Source organism: Pelophylax lessonae (genome assembly GCF_965119305.1).
Source record: "Pelophylax lessonae genome assembly, chromosome: 2".
NCBI classification, from domain to species: Eukaryota; Metazoa; Chordata; class Amphibia; order Anura; family Ranidae; genus Pelophylax; species Pelophylax lessonae.
This window is the reverse complement of record NC_138769.1, coordinates 339,221,262-339,238,971: the sequence shown is the minus strand read 5'-3', so window position 1 is coordinate 339,238,971 and position 17,710 is coordinate 339,221,262. Positions and strand designations below refer to the sequence as shown.

General features: G+C 43.5%; 1 protein-coding gene across 12 annotated transcripts in view; it reads left to right on the top strand.

The window, feature by feature from the left end:
• The window catches only part of EPB41 (erythrocyte membrane protein band 4.1), a 367,791-nt gene that overhangs the window by 280,612 nt on the left and 69,469 nt on the right, over nucleotides 1-17,710 (top strand). For 10 of the 12 annotated variants that reach the window (XM_082247681.1, XM_082247679.1, XM_082247680.1 and 7 more), the window contains 2 exons: nucleotides 6,946-7,008; nucleotides 8,469-8,651. The exons of 1 other annotated variant lie outside the window; for it this stretch is intronic. In XM_082247681.1, the coding sequence (XP_082103807.1) occupies nucleotides 6,946-7,008; nucleotides 8,469-8,651 (246 nt within the window). The remainder of the gene's footprint in view (nucleotides 1-6,945; nucleotides 7,009-8,468; nucleotides 8,652-17,710) is intronic. One more of the 12 variants, XM_082247683.1, reaches the window with a different exon arrangement.

Below are 17,710 nucleotides of genomic sequence, written 5' to 3'. Positions count from 1 at the left end.
GTCAATCGTCAAAACAAATGTGTACATATATGTGAATTCAAAAAATATGGAAATGGCACTTAAATATATTGCACGTAACAATAGAAAATACCATGTATAGAAAGTAAATGTGCTTATCCAAAACAACAGTGCTAAAAAAATCATTAATAGCATCAATTGAAAAAGGATGTTCTTTGCAAACAAAGTGAAATAATCAAACCAAAAGTGATTCCATGGTTAAATAAATAGATGAAAAAAGTCCCATGCACAAGATAGTGTGATCAGGTGTAGATTCCCAACAACCATTTAGAGGTGATTCTTCCTGAATATGTTTGTAAACCTATTTAAATACACCATGCTCCACTGCACACACAAGAAGATCTGCCTCTTACCAGATGGATCGACCTTTGCAGGTCTAACACAGCCTTTTTGCAGCTTTTTCAATGCAAGCAAAGAGCGCCTCATCTATGGGATGACACTTTCCTAGCAAATCCAGGCTCTCAGTATGGATGGATAAACCACATTTTATTAACCTCAAGCTGTGCTATTTATCTACACTCCAGCTTGTGTCACACATGAAAAAGGATGAAACAACGAAGAAATTGCGCAGATATCCATAAAAAACTATTTATTGGTATAGACATACCTACAAGAAGGATATTATAGGCAAATCAGTTACATACAGTGTTTGGCGTCCTTACAGATGATAAGACGTCACCGCAACCACTACCGCCCAACGTACGTTGCGTTCTAATGAACGTAGCCATTGTACGTACAAACGTTGGCGGTAGTGGTAGCGAGGTGTCTTATCTGTAAGGACACTAGAAGCTGTGTGTAACCAATTTGCCCATAATAATCCTTTCTTGTAAGTACATGTCTATACCAATAAATAGTTTTTTATGGATGTCTGCGCAATGAGTTTCCTGCTTTTTCATGTGTGATACAATGAGCTGGACTGTGGATTACTAGCACAGCTTGATGTTAATGAGATGTGGTTATCCATCCATACCAAGAGCCTGGATTTGCTAAGAAAGTGTCATCCTATAGATGACGCACTCTTTGCTTGCATTGATGCAAAAAGGCTGTGTAGACCTGCAAAGGTCGATCCATTTGGTAAGAGGCGCATCCTTGTTTCTGTGCAGTGGAGCACGTAATATTTAAAAAGGTTCACAACTACCGGAGAGGGGACCTCCGTGGTTGGCACATTCACCCAAGCCTCCTGGCCAGTTGCGCATCATTTTGTGCCCACCCCTTCCCGGGCTCCACCAGCCGCATCCCACAATGTGACCAACTAGTTAACATCCTTGCACTTTGAATCCTTCTCCAAAGCCCCATCTCTCTCCCCTGATGTGCACAGGCCTCTCACGGAGTTCAAACTGATTTGCACTCAGCAAGAAGCCCCTAGCTATTTCTTATCCTCCCTCTACTGTTTTCTCCAGAAGATCACCCAACCCGATTTACCCACATACACTGTACAATGGTCTAGGGACCTGGGCAAGATGCTTACTGACACTGAATGGCAAACTTCCTTCTTCTTCACACATAAATCCTCCATCTCCTGTTACTCGCAAGAAAAGAACTTTAAAATTGTATCCTGTTGCTACAGGGATCTACAGACACTACACAAAATGTTTCCTTCTACTTTGAATTCTTGCTGGCGGTGTAACAGAGCAACTGGAACTTATCTACACATCTGGTGGGAATGTGAGAGGATCGGACCCTTTTAGAATTGGGTATTTCAGATTTATAACATAATTTATGGGGCCACCCTAAGCCGCACACCTGCGATTGCTCTCCTTTCCATGCTACCAGATTCTGTTACCACTCAAAAAAGGGGCCTGCTGTGTATTTTCCTGTCGGCTGTTCGTCCGCTTATTCTATTATTTTGGAAGACGGAAAGGACACCGCCTCTGGCCACCTGGGTCTCGGTAATGAATGACATTATGCGCACAGAGGAGATGTTGGCCCTAGGTAATAACGCTTTCCCAACTTTATGGCCTTATGGCTCGTTTGGACAAATTTTTCCCTTACTCCCTTAAAAATCGACTCTCCTCTTCCTAACTATTAATAATTTTTTGATTTAAGTATAGCTTCGCAATATTAGGAGCTGGTCCGTGGCCTCCCCTGGTTCCTCCTCCTGCTGGTAGGCAGCCTCTCCGCTTATTGCTATGCGTTATTTACATTTTACTATTCCTCCCGATATCTCTTCCATAATGTCCCTGTTTCTCTCTTCTCTCTTTTCTCTTTCTTCTCCATCATCTTCCTCTTTCCCTTTCTACCTCTTGTTACACCTTATAAACTTCCATTTCCTTTTCTTCTTACAGATCACTTCCTTTTGAGCCTTGATAGTTTTTCTGTCGTTTTTCCTGTATTCTCTTTCGCATCTCTTTATGAGGGCTAGCCTAAAGCTTTGTATGGTACCATGAGTTTCTTTACCCTGCCCATGTATGGTTTTATGGCTCCCAATCATTCGATACAACACTGTCGAGGATGTTCTTTAATAATGCCTTCTGTTATTGAATCCTATCTGTTTTGAATTTCCGATCATATACACTTGAATTGTTTGTAATAGTTGACACACCCATTGTTTTTTCTTTACATCAATAAATATATTTTCAGCTCTAAAAAGGTTCACAAATATATACAGGAAGAATCACCTCTGAATGGTTGTTGGGAATCTATACACCTGATCACACTATCTTGTACATGGGACTTTTTTTTTTTCATCTATTTATTTAACTATTGGCTCACTTTTGGTTTAATTATTTCACTTTGTAAAAAAACACCCTTTTTTATTATTGATTTTTTTTAGCACTGTTGTTTTGGATAAGAACATTTACTTATTGATTGATTCGATTCTACATGATTCAGTTATTTCTTCACTCTTGAAAGCTTGGAAGTCAACTTCTTGCAAATTGTACTTTTGCACCTGGAAAGCATATTTCTCAAGGTGCAAAACTAGGAATATCCATCCCTGGAAATACTTCATGGGATGAATCTGGTCTTTTCTCTAGTCTGTTCTAGATCAATATTTGGCATGAGTTTCGTTAAGGAACAAATCTCGGTCTTAGTGATTTTTTTTTTAAAGATTGCTTGCCTTTTACTCTTTAGTAAAATCTTTTCAACAGGTTGTTGCTTACGTGGTTTCCCCAGGGTTTGCAGATCAAAAAAACGAAGAGATTTCCAGTCACAACTTACCAACCAGCCAGCGACCAACCTAATTGAACTGTCTAACAGTATGCGTTAAAAACGGGTTTGGTTGCACACATTTGCAAATACATGCGTAAGCTGCAGGCCCCAGCAAGGCACCCTGTAATCTGCAGTCCCTAACTCTACAATTTAACCACTTGCCGGCCGCTCACATTGAGTGTACTGCGGCAAAGTGGCTCGATTCCATCTACGTCGCTGGACCCCTCCCCTTCTGGGCCTTCTGGCCCACCGGAGGCTCGCTCTTGCTGTATTCAGACACAGCGGGAGTCGGGCCAGGGGAGGAGAGGCGGTGATCACCGCCACTCTTCCCCGATCGTCGGGGGATCGAGTGAGGAAATCCGCCCGCTTGTGTAAACAAAGCTGGCGGATCTCCTATGTGACAGGCAGGGACAGATTACAGGATTCAGCATAGCCTGTGTCACACAATCCCCTCCCCCCACACACGTCAGTAAGCACCAGGCATACATTTAACCCCTTGATCACCAATAAAGTTAACCCCTTCCCTGCCAGTGTCATTATTACAGTAACAGTGCATATTTATAGCACTGATTACTGTAGTAATGTCACTGGTTCCCCCAAAAATGTCAGTCAAGGGTCCGATCTGTCCGCCCCAATGTCGCAGTCCCGCAAAAAAAATCGCAGATCGCCGTCATTACTAGTTAAAAAAAAAAAAACAATAAAAATGACATAAATCTTTCCCGTAGTTAGTAGCTGCGATAACTTTTGCGCAAACCAGTCAACATACTCTTATTGCGATTTTTTTTTTTTTTACCAAAAACATGTAGCAGAAAACAAATTGGCCTAAAATGTTAAAAAATTTAGATTTTTACATTTTTTTGGGGGGGAATTTCATATAAAAAAATGTGAAAAATATTGTTATTTTTTCAAAATTGTCGCTCTTTTTTTGTTTATAGTGCAAAAAGTAAAAACCGCACAGGTGATCAAATACCACCAAAAGAAAGCTCTATTTGTGGGGGAAAAAGGACATAAATTTAATTTAGGTACAGCTTCACACGACCGCGCAATTGTCCGTTAAATTAACGCAGTGCCGAATCGCAAAATATGGCCTGGTCAGGAATGGGATAAAATCTTCCAGTCTTAAAGCGGTTAAAAATACGCTCATTGAGAATTTTTTTGTCAAAGACATGTAGCTAAATACATTTTGGCCTAAATATATGACAAAAATTGAATATATTGGATATTTTTTAACTGTCAAAATAGAAAAATATTATTATTTTTTCAAAATTGTCGCTCTTTTTTTATTAATATCGCAAAAAATAAAAAGCGCAGAGGTGATCAAATACCACCAAAAGAAAGCTCTGTTTGTGGGGAAAAAAAGGACATACATTTTGTTTGGGTACGGCGTTGCATGGCTGTGCAATTGTCAGTTAAAGTCACACAGTGCCAAGTTGCAAAAAGTGGCCTGGACGTAAAGCAGTAAAATCCTCCGGTGGTAAAGTGGTTAAAGAGTCTCTACAATGAGAGCACATGCATCTAATGGGATAGATGGAGGACAGGTGACTAGAGGGAGCCCACCCCTCCTTAAAGGCACAGGGTCACCCAGGGTTTGCAACCTGTTCTGTCATTCCTTCAGAAACCACCCTTTTAACCCATCGGGGGAAATTCACCTGTCTACTCTCGCTCACAAGGTTGCCTGCCTCATTGCCATCACCTCTGCAAAGCACGTTTATGAGTTGGCAGCCTTAATCTGTACAGAGCTACACAAAGACAAGGTTGTCTTTTCTTCCTACAGTGGATTTCTTTATTTTCACCTTCAACCAGGAGATTGTTTTTCCATCTCTTTGTCCTGCTCCACAACAAACCAATCAGATCACCAATCACCAATAAGGTGATACTTACTGTTTGAGTCTATCACTCTGATGTAGGTTCTTTTAGACAGTCTGAATCGCTCCCCCCCCCCCCCCCCCCCCGAGTGTCCACACTAGTGAGCACAGCTTGCTTCTCCATTCTTCTTCCAATTATCTTCAGGTGGATTCAGAAGCTCATCATTCTAATGACTGGACTTAGGATCTCACTAGCTTTGATCATGAGGTTCTTTACCTGTCCTGTTTGTGTTTGTGGTGTTGCCCACCCCTCAGTTGGACTGCTTTTAAACTTGCATATTAATCTGAATTACTCATCCCATTTCCCTAATATGTACAATTCAGATATAGGATTTTTGACTTCCTATGAAATCCTATATTTAAGTACGTTAGGGGGAACAGGCCTCCCAACCCTGTTCTTATGATCCACTCCTACTATTGTATTGGTCTAAAACTGAAGCAGGTTTGGAGTGGGAAGGTTTATACTAGGCTGTTCTTGCACACAAAAACAATTAACACCACCCCAGTGCTAAAGTGATTGTAAGACATAAAGGAATAGACCATCTTAAAAAAAAAAAAAAAAAAGGTTTGTTGGCCAGAATCTTCAGTTCAGTGCCTAGATACACTTTAGGCTTTTCTTCTCTTCAGATTGCAGTGTCAGGCTCCTTCACCCACTGCTCTGTTGCCAGTACCTCTTTACGGGCTGTCATTGCAGAGCTGTAGGCAGTGTGAATGAACTACAGGTGTGCTAATCAGCGTGCCCGCAGTTTATTCAAACTACAAGTTTGTCTTCCACAGTTGCTGACAGTACTTGAAGATTATTAACTCACAGGGTATTATCGGAAGGGAGAAGGTGCAGGAGCAGGAACATGTTAGATGTTCCACCCTAAAAACAGGTGGAATATGTAACATTTTTCAAAGGTCAACTCATCCTTTAAGAATTGTTGATTGATAAAAAGAATGCCAATACATACTCCAAATAGTCATATGACAGCAAGTGTATACTGTGACATAAACCACAGTCACTTAACAAATCAAAGACCTGGTTGTCCAATAAAAAGACCTGATTGACACTCATAGTAGATACAAGAGCTAACCTGTTTTCAGGGATATAGCCTGAATTAGCGAATGAGCATGACAAAGCTCAAAGAAGCTAGAAAACACACAAAAAAAACAACTGAGGGGAGGGTTTGTGAAAAAAAAACGCTTATGCTCAAAGAAGCTCAATAAAAATGTGCAAAAGAGCCCAAAAAATTACAAGCTTCTTCAAGCTGAAATAAAAGCACAAATGCCTGTAAAAGCAAAAAAAAAAAAAAACTGAACTGCAGTGTGCAGAAGCCTTTTGGAGATTTGGAATGAGATGTGGTAATATTATTGCTTAAGGCTCTGACGATGATATTATAGGCTCTACACTAATAAAGTAGGAGGCCTTACTGAACAAGGCATAGTAAGCCGGTAACGTAGCAGAGATCAGCTGCAGGGAGACCAAAGGCAATACTGGAGACTAGTACTTTTCCTTCTCCCTGTAATTCTTTGGGCACCACTTCTTCTAGAATTTCGTTCCTCTTTAAATCATTTGGCCTATTTGATTGATTATGAATCTAACACTAATTAAAACACATACATTATTTTTTCCTTGTGCTCTTGCTGATACTTCCATAAAATCTAATATAGGTGCATTTTAAGAACTGGGATTTACCTACTTTCCTGGGAGTAGTGTCTGTATGACAGGATATTAACAGCTACATTAATCTAGAGAGTTAGTTTAGTGTTTAAGAGTAGACAGGCATTTTTCAGGTGATAGGTTTTACTTTTTTTGGGAGGGTAAGCGGAACATATCACACAGAAAGTACCTCGATCTATTTACTTTTCTCAGCTTTTTGTCATTGTCTGTTTTCCATTCATACGGAATTTCTACTTTTTCACTTTGCAGAAAAGAGCAAAGAAACTAGAGGGGGAAAACATTTATATCAGACATAGCAATTTAATGTTGGAGGTTGGTATAAATTCTTGCAGTCTGTAACCCCGTACTGTCTGGACGTTGATGTCTTTATTTTTTATGTTATGTTTTCTGGTCTGTGTGTACCTGCAAAAGTACCTGCAGGCACTGTCTGCATGTTCATTTTTTGCATGCATGCTTTTTTTAACGTAATATGTTGTATGTTCTCCAAAGTTTTTAACACGTGTTCATGTCTGCAGACCCTGCTGCTTTTATCACTGGATTATGCTTACAGGGACATTATCTTAGTGAAGTAAAACTTTTCTGGTCTTGCTTCGTGTGTTACATTTTTGTGCTTATACAAGTGATAACCAAGTTCAGTGTGTGCTTCTGCCATCTGAAATTGCAGTTTTAATTAAGACATTGGAATCTGAATGTGTCAAAACAATGTGATGCAACTTTAACAGTGCTGCAACGCCTTTAACCTGCTTTTGTCTTTTAACATTTAAATATAGGATAAAGCCTGTGTGGTGAAACATGTTGAATTAGACTTAGGTCTTAGGTAAACAGTTAACTGGAGCTTAAACAGGGCACTAATACTTGCAATTGCACTAGTCCTTCAGGCCAGTGGTAGTGTTGTCAGATAGCCAGGTGTGGTCTGTTACTGGAAAAAAGTCAGGCATGATTTTGTTCTTTAAAGCCCTATGCAATACAAAGGAGATGCCCACTTTCCAGTTTATGAACTATTCTATAGGAAATGTTTTATTTTTTTTTTGCAAAAGATCCAAACATATGGATGGAAATAGAGAACCAGTGTGAAATGTACTGATATTCAGTTACATAGAGTGTATGCAGGCTTGTTGTTTGAAATTAACTGATTAGTCATTTGTTTTACATAAAATAGGTTTGAGAATTTACCATGGTCATTTCCAAATCTAGGGCTGCTTTTTATAGGCAAATATTCATATCTATGACAGCATCATGTTCTCTGTTAAATGCCTTGAATTCTAGCAAAAATATATGGTGTTTTTTTGCTGGTTTAGCCTTTAGTGAATTTAAAGAATCAAACTTTGTCAATAATCCACTGAATATTCCGTTAGAGATGGGCCTTGAGCTGACTTCTTAATTAGTTACAGCATCTACACAAAAGCCTGACTGTGTTTAAAGTGTATTGTATAAATAAGTCTTCATTTTCACACAATTTTTGTGAACAGTATGTGTAAAAGGGCCTAATATGGCTGCCATGTCCATGTGGTTGGATGTGGGCATTTTCCATCCTTAAAATCAGATTGTCTTGCCGCTAAACAACATGTTACAGGCTACAAGCTTTGGCTACATTGTGCGATGTCCTCAGGATATCAGCTTCTACCTCCCCACCTGCTTACCATTCTTCTTTTCTTTACCTTCCTTGTTTTTCTTTCTTACTGTGTTTTTTCTTTCTTGTCTTCACTTGTAATTTCTTTAATCATCTTGCTCTACTGCTCTTCCAACTTTCCACCTTTCCAAAAACTTCTCAGGATTTAGAGACTCGGACTCAGGAGGAGATCGTTAGGCACCATGCCAGTATTCGTGAGCTGAAGAAAAGTTTCATGGAGTCCGTGCCTGCGCAACGACCCAGTGAGTGGGATAAACGCCTTTCTACCCACTCTCCCTTCCGTACCCTCAGTTTCAATGGACAGGTCCAAACTGGCACTGATGGGGTAAGTTTACCACCATAAAACAAGTCTTATAGTTTAAGAAATTATTAAAGTGAATCATTACATTTTTTTTTTTAATATTGCCAATCTACACGTACATACTTTGCAGAACATTTTTGAAACTGAAGACACTTTAAAATCATACCTAATATGCCTGTGTAAATTATATGTTTACGTACATAACATGTATGCTTCATTAGGGGGTAAAATACACCCAATGATATACGAATATCCCAATCTTAAGAAGTAAGGCTGCTTTTTGCTTTTAGATAACAGAGAAAAAGTGAAAGAAGCAAGAAGAAGTAGGTTTTACTTTGTGTTCCAGAACTTGATATTAAGTTTTTAATTTTGATTTTTTTAATCCTGTGATCTGGAGGCCACTGAAGAAAGATATTTGACTTTATTACCACATGGCTCCATTTACATTAGTGCGTCTCCAATATCGCTTGATTTCCAGCGTGACTTTGACCTGACTTTACATTCTCTGGACCATAGTCACACCAAAGTAGCGCAGGCACCTTTTCAAAGTCGCTGTGATTTTAAGTTGCTCCAATTTGAGCGAGTGGGATTGAAAAAAATGGGCTGCAACTTGTCATGCAACTTTGATTTTCAAATTCGCATGACAAGTCGCACAAGTGTGCATGGAGCCTAACTGCTACTGTTTGTTTTTTTGTTGGTTTGTTTCTTTTAGCAGAGTACACAAGTGCTTAATCATTCTTGTATGTTGATTCATGGTTAGGGAATAGTGTTTGCACCATAGTATACAAATGACAAAAAAGTGATACAAAAAGGCGCAAACAAAAACCCTAATCAAAATAAAAAGAGGTGTTTCTCTATCATTCATTGACGGACGCAGTCTTCTGTGCTCAATAGCAGTAGGGTTATGCTTCCCCCTACAGGAGTAGGACACTAGGCAAAAAAAAAGTTCTGGCTACGTCTATGGGCAGTACCAGGGGGTATACCCTCTCGCTCTGCTATAGAATGTCAGTTTTAATCTGCCTAGTCAGGCGTAAGGACCTAGTTCCTTGCGTGGATTTCTGGTCCTGGGAAACATTTTTTTCTAGTTAGGTTTTTTCACCGGATTTTTTTCCTGTGAGATCTGCAAGCAACTATGCCGGATTTGGGCGACGAGCTGGATATATAGATCCAGTGGTCACTCCAGCCGGCCAGCGAGCGTGTGCAGACCCCAGCTCTACGCTAGGTCTCCGCGACATAGTCCCACCGGACGGGGACTGGTCCTGCGAGTTAAATGTCTCGCCAGATCGCATACGACCGGGTCTAGGCCCAAGTCGCAACGTTCTTATTGGCCAACAGCCCCCCCCCCCACTTCAGCAGCGAGGGGCTCTGTCTGGAGATGGTGCCCCCCCGTTCCTGGTATGGTGAGTAAACCGTTACCCCCCCTCTCCCCCTGGCGGGTTTTGGGGTGGACACGGGCCCCTCCTTGGAAGGTCGGACCCTCACGTTCCCCTCTGGCCTGTGACGCACCCCCCCCTGACCTGTCCCTCCCCCCTCACTCACTACTGGGGCTATGGGGTGATTGGAGCTACTCCGGGGGCTGAGACCGGGCCTGGGCCGATTGTGGGCGCAGGGGGGTGCGACGCCGGCGACTGGACGATCAATCGTGCGGGGCGGGATTTACCGGTTTCTCCCAGGGCCCCCTTCCTGTTGATCCCGTCCAGGAGGCTTGGGGGTCCCCTTGAGGGCCCCTAGAAGCTCCATAGGCCGCACAGGGCCGCCGTTTTCTTGTATCCACATGTGCTGAGGAGATCGGTGGCCATCTTGGTACACCCGGCACGGCCATTTTTCGGTGGATCCCATTGTAAATCAATGGCCGCCATGTTTTTGGAGTCCCTAGAGGCATTTTTTGGTGCTGGAGCCCCTCCCTATACCCTAGTGCTGACACTCAGGTTTTCTGTGAGGATTGAGATCGCTGCAGACACGTGCTCTGCAGGCGTTCTGGGCATTCCTGGTGCATCTTTGGTGGGGTGGTGAGTCTAGGGGTCTCTCTCTCTACTGGGGATGTCTGTGCATTTTTCCTGACCTCTTGGGGGCGCTATAACGCGTTGGGATGTTTTAAAAAAGAAAAAACTCAAACTTTTTGCTGCGGGGTTCCCCTGGTGCAACATGGACCCTGCGGAACATTTTTCCCCATCTGACCCCCTCAAGGAGACCACAGGGCCCTCTGGATCCCAGCTATCCATAGATGCACTGTCAGCTGTCTTGGAATCCTTTGTGTCATGGGTGGAGGTGGCCTGTAAAGGGCGGGGTGCCAAAAAACGCCCCCCACCTACCCCTGCCTCATTTGATGTGTCAGATTCTGTATCTGATTCAGCCACCGCAGACGTGGGTCTCCCTGCCGGATCTACTACCTTGCTCGCTGTCTCTGATAGTGAGGATGACATCTCTCCCTTCACCTGGGCGCACGAAAAAGCGCAGGTGGACACACTGATTGTATCTGTGCGTGAGACCTTTAAAATGGAGGACGCAGCTGCGACTGAGGCGCAGGTTACTTTTGGCACTCCAGAGCGGTTAAGGTTTTCCCCCTTCCCGCGTATTTTGACAACATGGTAATAAAAAGAGTGAGATCGCCCAAAGCGCCCCCCTGGGGTGCCTAAGGGGATTGCTAGACGCTACCCCTTCGAGGAGTACTTTGTAAAAAAAAAAAAAAGTGGACTCTCCAGGCTGCAGGCTAAATAAAGCTACCATGACCCCAGTGGAGGATTCCCCGTCCTTTAAGGATCCGGCAAATAGAAAGGCGGAGTCCGTGGCCCGCAATATGTACTCCCTGGTGGGGTCTGCACTCAGACTGGTGTTTACTATTGCCCTTGTGTCACAAACTTTGACTGAATGGGCTAAGTTGCTACGCCGTGACCTGGAGGGGTAAAACTTCCCTCTGCCTTTGCGGAGCTGACAGGCCAGTTGATTCAGTGTCGGCAGTGGTCCTCCGGTGTATACTTTGGATAAAATGCTGGTCTGCGGATCAGACCTCTAAGAAGGCTTTGACTGATCTACCCTTTCAGGGTGATCGCCTGTTTGGGGCTACCCTTGATGACTTTATCAAAGGTCTTACAGGGGGCAAGAGTACCTTTTTCCCACAGGCTAGCAAGGGTAAGGACCCTCATCGTAGATGGGGTCGCTTCTTTTCAGCACATAAATAGTTTTTTCGTCCCTCGGGAACGAGTGATAAAGGATCAAAAATTCGGTTTCTCCAGACCTGCAGATAAGGCCCCTTCGGCCTGAAGGTGCACCCTCACCCGTATCTGGGGTGGGGGGACGTCTTTGCCGGTTTGCGGACCTGTGGCTGTCCCGGATACAAGACAAATGGGTGCACGAGGTGATACAGTCAGGCTACAAGATCGAGTTTCGATCTGTCCCTCCGGTAAGGTTTTTCCCTTCCAATGTGTGACTGCCCCCAAATTGCTTACAAACTCTCTTTGGGGGGGGGGGCGGTACAGGACCTGGTACAACAAGGAGTAATTGTTCTGGTTCCGTTTCCGGACTATTTTCGGGGCTTTTACTTAAACCTGTTTTCGGTCCCCAGGAAGGGCAAGGTGTGTCCAATTATGGACCTGAAGGGACTGAATTTCTTCGGGCGAGTTCAAAAATTTGAGGCTGTACCCTACGCTCAATTTCACACGAGAATACTCCAGAAGGAAATTATTCTCAAATGGAACAGAGATCCAAGTTTCTTTGGACAACCAGATCCAGCTGAGCCAGGTGACCAGGGGGGGTCCCTGTTATGGTGGCTTTGGTCCCCGATGCTCAAACAAGGAAAATCCTTCCTCTCCATATGTTGGACAGTGATCCCCACGGATGCCAGACTGTCCGGGTGGGGAGGTGTTCTTGGCAAGCTTACTGCTCAAGGGGTCTGGTCTCTAGTGGAATCCAGGTTACCGATCAATGTTCTGGAGCTGAGAGCGATCAGGCTTTGCCTAGTCCACAGGATGGAGCACCTTTGGGGCTGTCCAGTTCGCATTCAATCGGACAATGCCAAGGCTGTGGCTTATGTCAATCACGAAGGGGGCACCAGGAGTATCCTTGCAGCCTTAGAGGTGATGAGCATCCTTCGATGGGCGAAACGCTTTGTTCCAGCTCTTTCCGCTGTTGACATTCCAGGAGTGGAAAATTGGCAGGCGGATTACCTCAGTCGGCAGACCTTGGCTCGGAGGTGTTCCAGCAACTGTGCCTTCGTTGGGGCACTCCAAACGTGGATCTGTTGGCATCTTGGAGCAACAGAAAAGTGCAGAGGTTTGTGGCAGACTCTAGGGACCCTCTGGCAGATGCCACAGATGGGCTGGTGGCCCCGTGGGGTCAATATCGGCTGATGTATGCTTTTCCTCCGCTTAAGTTGCTGCCGAAACTTCTTGGCAGGATCAAGGCGGAAGGGATTCTGCTCATCCTTGTGGCTCTGGAATGGGCTCCCTGAGCTTGGTAGGCCGGCTTGGTCAGGTTAGTCGCAGACGTTCCTTAGGAGACTGTCTCAAGGACCTTTGCTTTACGGTCGCTGGCTTTGACGGCTTGGCTGCTGAAAGCCAGGTGCTGAAAGATGGGGGATTGTCTTCTTCTGTGATTCCCACTCTTCTTAAAGCGAGAAAAGCGACTTCTAGAAAAACCTATCATTGCACGTGGAAGTCGTTTATTGCGTGGTGTGAGTCTCTTGGACTTCCCCCTCGCTCTTACTCGGTGGCTCAGATATTGGCTTTCCTTCAAACGGGGTGTTGAGCAAAAATTGGCCTTGAGTACTATCAAGGGTCAGGTTTCGGCCTTGGCAGTATTCTTCCAAAGGCCATTAGCCATCCATTCCCTGGTACGTAGCTTTATCCAGGGGGTGCGACACTTGGCTCCTCCGGTGCGACCTCAGTTGCCACTTTGGGATCTTAATTTGCTACTGTCGTTTCTCCAGAAACCTCCCTGAAAATATTCAGGAGCTTCCCCTGCTTTTTATCTCAGAAGGTGGCCTTCTTGGTGGCTATTACTTCTGTGTGTAGGGTGTCAGAACTGGCGGCGTTGTCCTGTCATTCTCTCTATCTGGTGGTTCACAGGGATAAAGTGGTACTTCGTCCGGATCCGTCCTTCCTTCTGAAGGTGGTTTCCAGTTTCCATTTAAATGAGGGCATTGTGTTCTCCTTGTGTCCTAAGCCTAAACATCCTAAGGAATTTGCATTGCATGCTTTGGATGTGGTTCGGCCGTCAGGGTGTACGTGGCAACTACTCAGTCAGATTCGCTCTTTGTTCTCACGAATGGACCAAAGAAAGGGCTGTCTGCGTCTGCTGTGACTGTTTCCAGATGGATCAGACAGACAGTTGTGCAGGCTTATTCAGTTAAGGGTCAGGTTCCTCCTTTCCCTGTTAAGGCACATTCTACTCACAAATTTTTTTAAGGTGGATGTGCTGGCATCTGCAAATGCTTCCTTTGGCCGCAAAGTTTTGCAGGCCGCCGTTTAAGGGTGTTTTATTCTCCCTTATGGGTGTTTAATGTTTTTTTCAGTTGGTTCTCATCTTGTTGTTTTAATGAGTCCTATGTTGCCTGGTTGGCTGTGGTTCAGCCTTGGGGAATTCTTTTCTGCTGTTCCCACCCCTCATGTTTTATGGTGCTGCTTTGGGATGTCCCTACTGCTTTTGAGAACAGAAGACTGCATCTGTCAATGAACGATAGAGTAAATTGGATTTTTGTCTTACCGTAAAATCTTTTTCTGAAGTTCATTGACGGACGCAGTACCCACCCCTCTATTATTGAGTTGGGTTGGTATTGTTTTCTCTGACACTGCTTTGATACAAAACTGGCATCCTATAGCAGAGAAAGAGGGTATACCCCCTGGGACTGCCCATAGGCTTAGCCAGAACTTTTTTCTGCCTAGTGTCCTACTCCTGCAGGGGGCAGCATAACCCTACTGCTATTGAGAACTGAAAACTGCGTCCGTCTATGAACTTCAGAGAAAAGGATTTTATGGTAAGACAAAAATCCAATTATCTCTGCACTGTGGTGGGGTGGCAGCTAACACAGATACAGTATCTCACAAAAGTGAGTATACCCCTCACATTTTTGTATCTCTTTTATTATATCTTTTTTTGTGACAACACTGATGAAATGATACTTTGCTACAATGTAAAGTAGTGAGTGGACAGCTTGTATAAGTGTAAAGCTGCTGTCCTCTCCAAATAACTCAACACACAGCCATTAATGTCTAAACCATTTCCAATAAAAGTGAGTACACCCCTAAGTTAAAATGTCCAAATTGGGCCCAATTAGCCATTTTCCCTCCCCGGTGTCATGTGACTCGTTAGTGTTACAAGGTCTCAGGTGTGAAGTGGGAGCAGGTGCGTTAAATTTGGTGTTATCGCTCTCACTCATACTGGTCACTGGAAGTTCAACATGGCACCTCATGGCAAAGAGGATCTGAAAAAAGAATTGCTGCTCTCCGTAAAGAAGGCTTACGCTATAAGAGGTTTGCCAAAACCCTGTAATTGAGCTGCAGCATGGTGGCCAAGACCATACAGCGGTTTAACAGGACAGGTTCCACTCAGAACAGGCCTCGCCATGGTCAACCAAAGAGGTTGAGTGCATGTGCTCAGCATCATATCCAGAGGTTGTCTTTGGAAAATAGACATATGAGTGCTGCCAGCATTGCTGCAGAGGTTGAAGGGGTGGGAGGTCAGCCTGTTACTGCTCAGACCATACGCCGCGCCCTGCATCAAATTGGTCTGCATGGCTGTCATTCCAGAAGGAAGCCTCTTCTAAAGATGATGCACAAGAAAGCCCGCAAACAGTTTGCTAAAGACAAGCAGACTAAGGACATGGATTACTGGACCCATGTCCTGTGATCTGATGAGACCAAGATAAACCTATTTGGTTTTGATGGTGTTAAGCGTGTGTGAGGGCAACCAGATGAGGAGTACAAAGACAAGTGTGTCTTGCCTACAGTCAAGCATGGGGGTGGGAGTGTCATGGTCTGGGGCTGCATGAGTGCTGCCGGTACTGGGGAGCTACAGTTCCTTGAGGGAACCATGAATGCCAACATGTACTGTGACATACTGAAGCAGAACAGGATCCCCTCCCTTCGGAGACAGGGCCGCAGGGAAGTATTCCAACATAATGACCCCAAACACACCTCCAAGATGACCACTGCCTTGCTAAAGAAGCTGAGGAAAAGGTGATGGACTGACCAAGCATGTTTTCAGATCTAAACCCTATTGAGCATCTGTGGGGCATCCTCAAACGGAAGGTGGAGGAGCGCAAGTTCTCTAACATCCTCCAGCTTCATGATGTCGTCATGGAGGAGTGGAAGAGGACTCTAGTGGCAACCCGTGAAGCTCTGGTGAACTCCATGCCCAGTTAAGGCAGTGCTGGAAACAAATGGTGGCCACACAAAATACTGACACTTTGGGCCCAATTTGGATATTTTCACTTAGGGGTGTACTCACTTTTGTTGCCAGCGGTTTAGACATTAATGGCTGTGTTGAGTTATTTTGAGGGGATGGCAAATGTACACTGTTATAAAAGCTGTACACTTACTACTTAACTTTACTTTACTTTTGTAGCAGTGTCATTTCTTCTCTGTTGTAAAATGAAAAGATATAATACAATATTTACAAAAATGAGAGGGGTGTACTCACTTTTGTGAGATACTGTGGGTAATACGCTAAACTTATAAATAACCTTAAGGAAAAATGTGTGGCGCCAAAAGTAAAACAATAGCAATGAAAAGTGAATACTGTGTTATAAATGAATAGCACATTGGAATAAAGTCCAAAAAAGCTCCAATGAAAAAAAAATGTATAGAAGTCCAATCTTGAATGAAAACCATCAATAAAAACCAATATATTGAAAAATATAGGATTTAAATGCTTATTCTCATGATGGGATCAGCAATATAAACGTATTGGTTAAAGCACAAAGTTCAGTGCAAAGATGTGCACAAAAAGTTGGTGGTGACTTGAAAAGTGAAGAAGTGATCCAGTACAGTGCTCCAGAATCATCCACCACACCCCTGTGAAATGGACATTTACCGGAAAAGCTGGCTGCCGTTACAGAAGCAAACACGCACTCAGTGTAGATCCGCCATCTGTTGTGGGGAAAGCTGTTCAGCAACTCGCACCATCCAGATGTAGCTGTGGTAAAAAAATCTCACCGGGAGCCAGATGAAGTCTCCATAGTGTAGTATTTGATGTATGTTAAAAGCCAAAATAAAATGAATCCTGAAAACATATGAAAATGGGTGCCACTGCCGACCCTGTATCTGACAGTAGGCTGACTTCGGCACTAGTACTAGCACGCAAATTGTCCAATAGGAGGTTGGAGGAAACGCGCGTTGGGGGGGGCGTGACACTAGTGCTGACATCAGGCCACTGTCCGATTCCGGGTCGGCAGTGGCACCCATTGTCATATGTTTTTATGATTAATTTTATTTTGGCTTTTAACATATAAATTCAATAAATACTACACTATGGAGACTTCATCTGGCTCCTGGTGGGCTTTATTTACCACAACTTCATCTGGATGATGCAAATTGCTGAACAGCCTTCCCCCACGACAGATGGCGGATTTACACGGAGTGCGTGTTTGCTGCTGTAATGGCAGCCAGCTTTACCGGTGAGTGTCCATTTCACAGGGGTGCGGTAGATGATTCTGGAGCACTGCACTGGATCACTTCACTTTTCTAGTCACCACCAATTTTTTGTGCACATCTTTGCACTGAACTTTGTGCTTTCACCAATACGTTTCTATCCCTGATCCTATCATGGGACTGTGCACTTGAATCTATATGTTTTATTGTATTTGGTTTTTTTTTTTTGTTGTTTTTCATTCAAGATTTTTCAATTCAAGATTGGACTTGTATATATTTTTTTCACTTTAGCACTTTTTTGGACTTTATTTTATTGTGATGTTCATTTTTAACACATTATACTTTTCATTGCTGTTTATTTACTATCGGCCCTACACATTATTTCTTAAAAACCATAACATGTATACAAAAAATAACTTCAAAAAATTCCAAAATAAAAAATGCAGCTGCCCCTATAAGGGGTGTGACCACTTTTAAAAAATGTGAAAGGCGCTACTT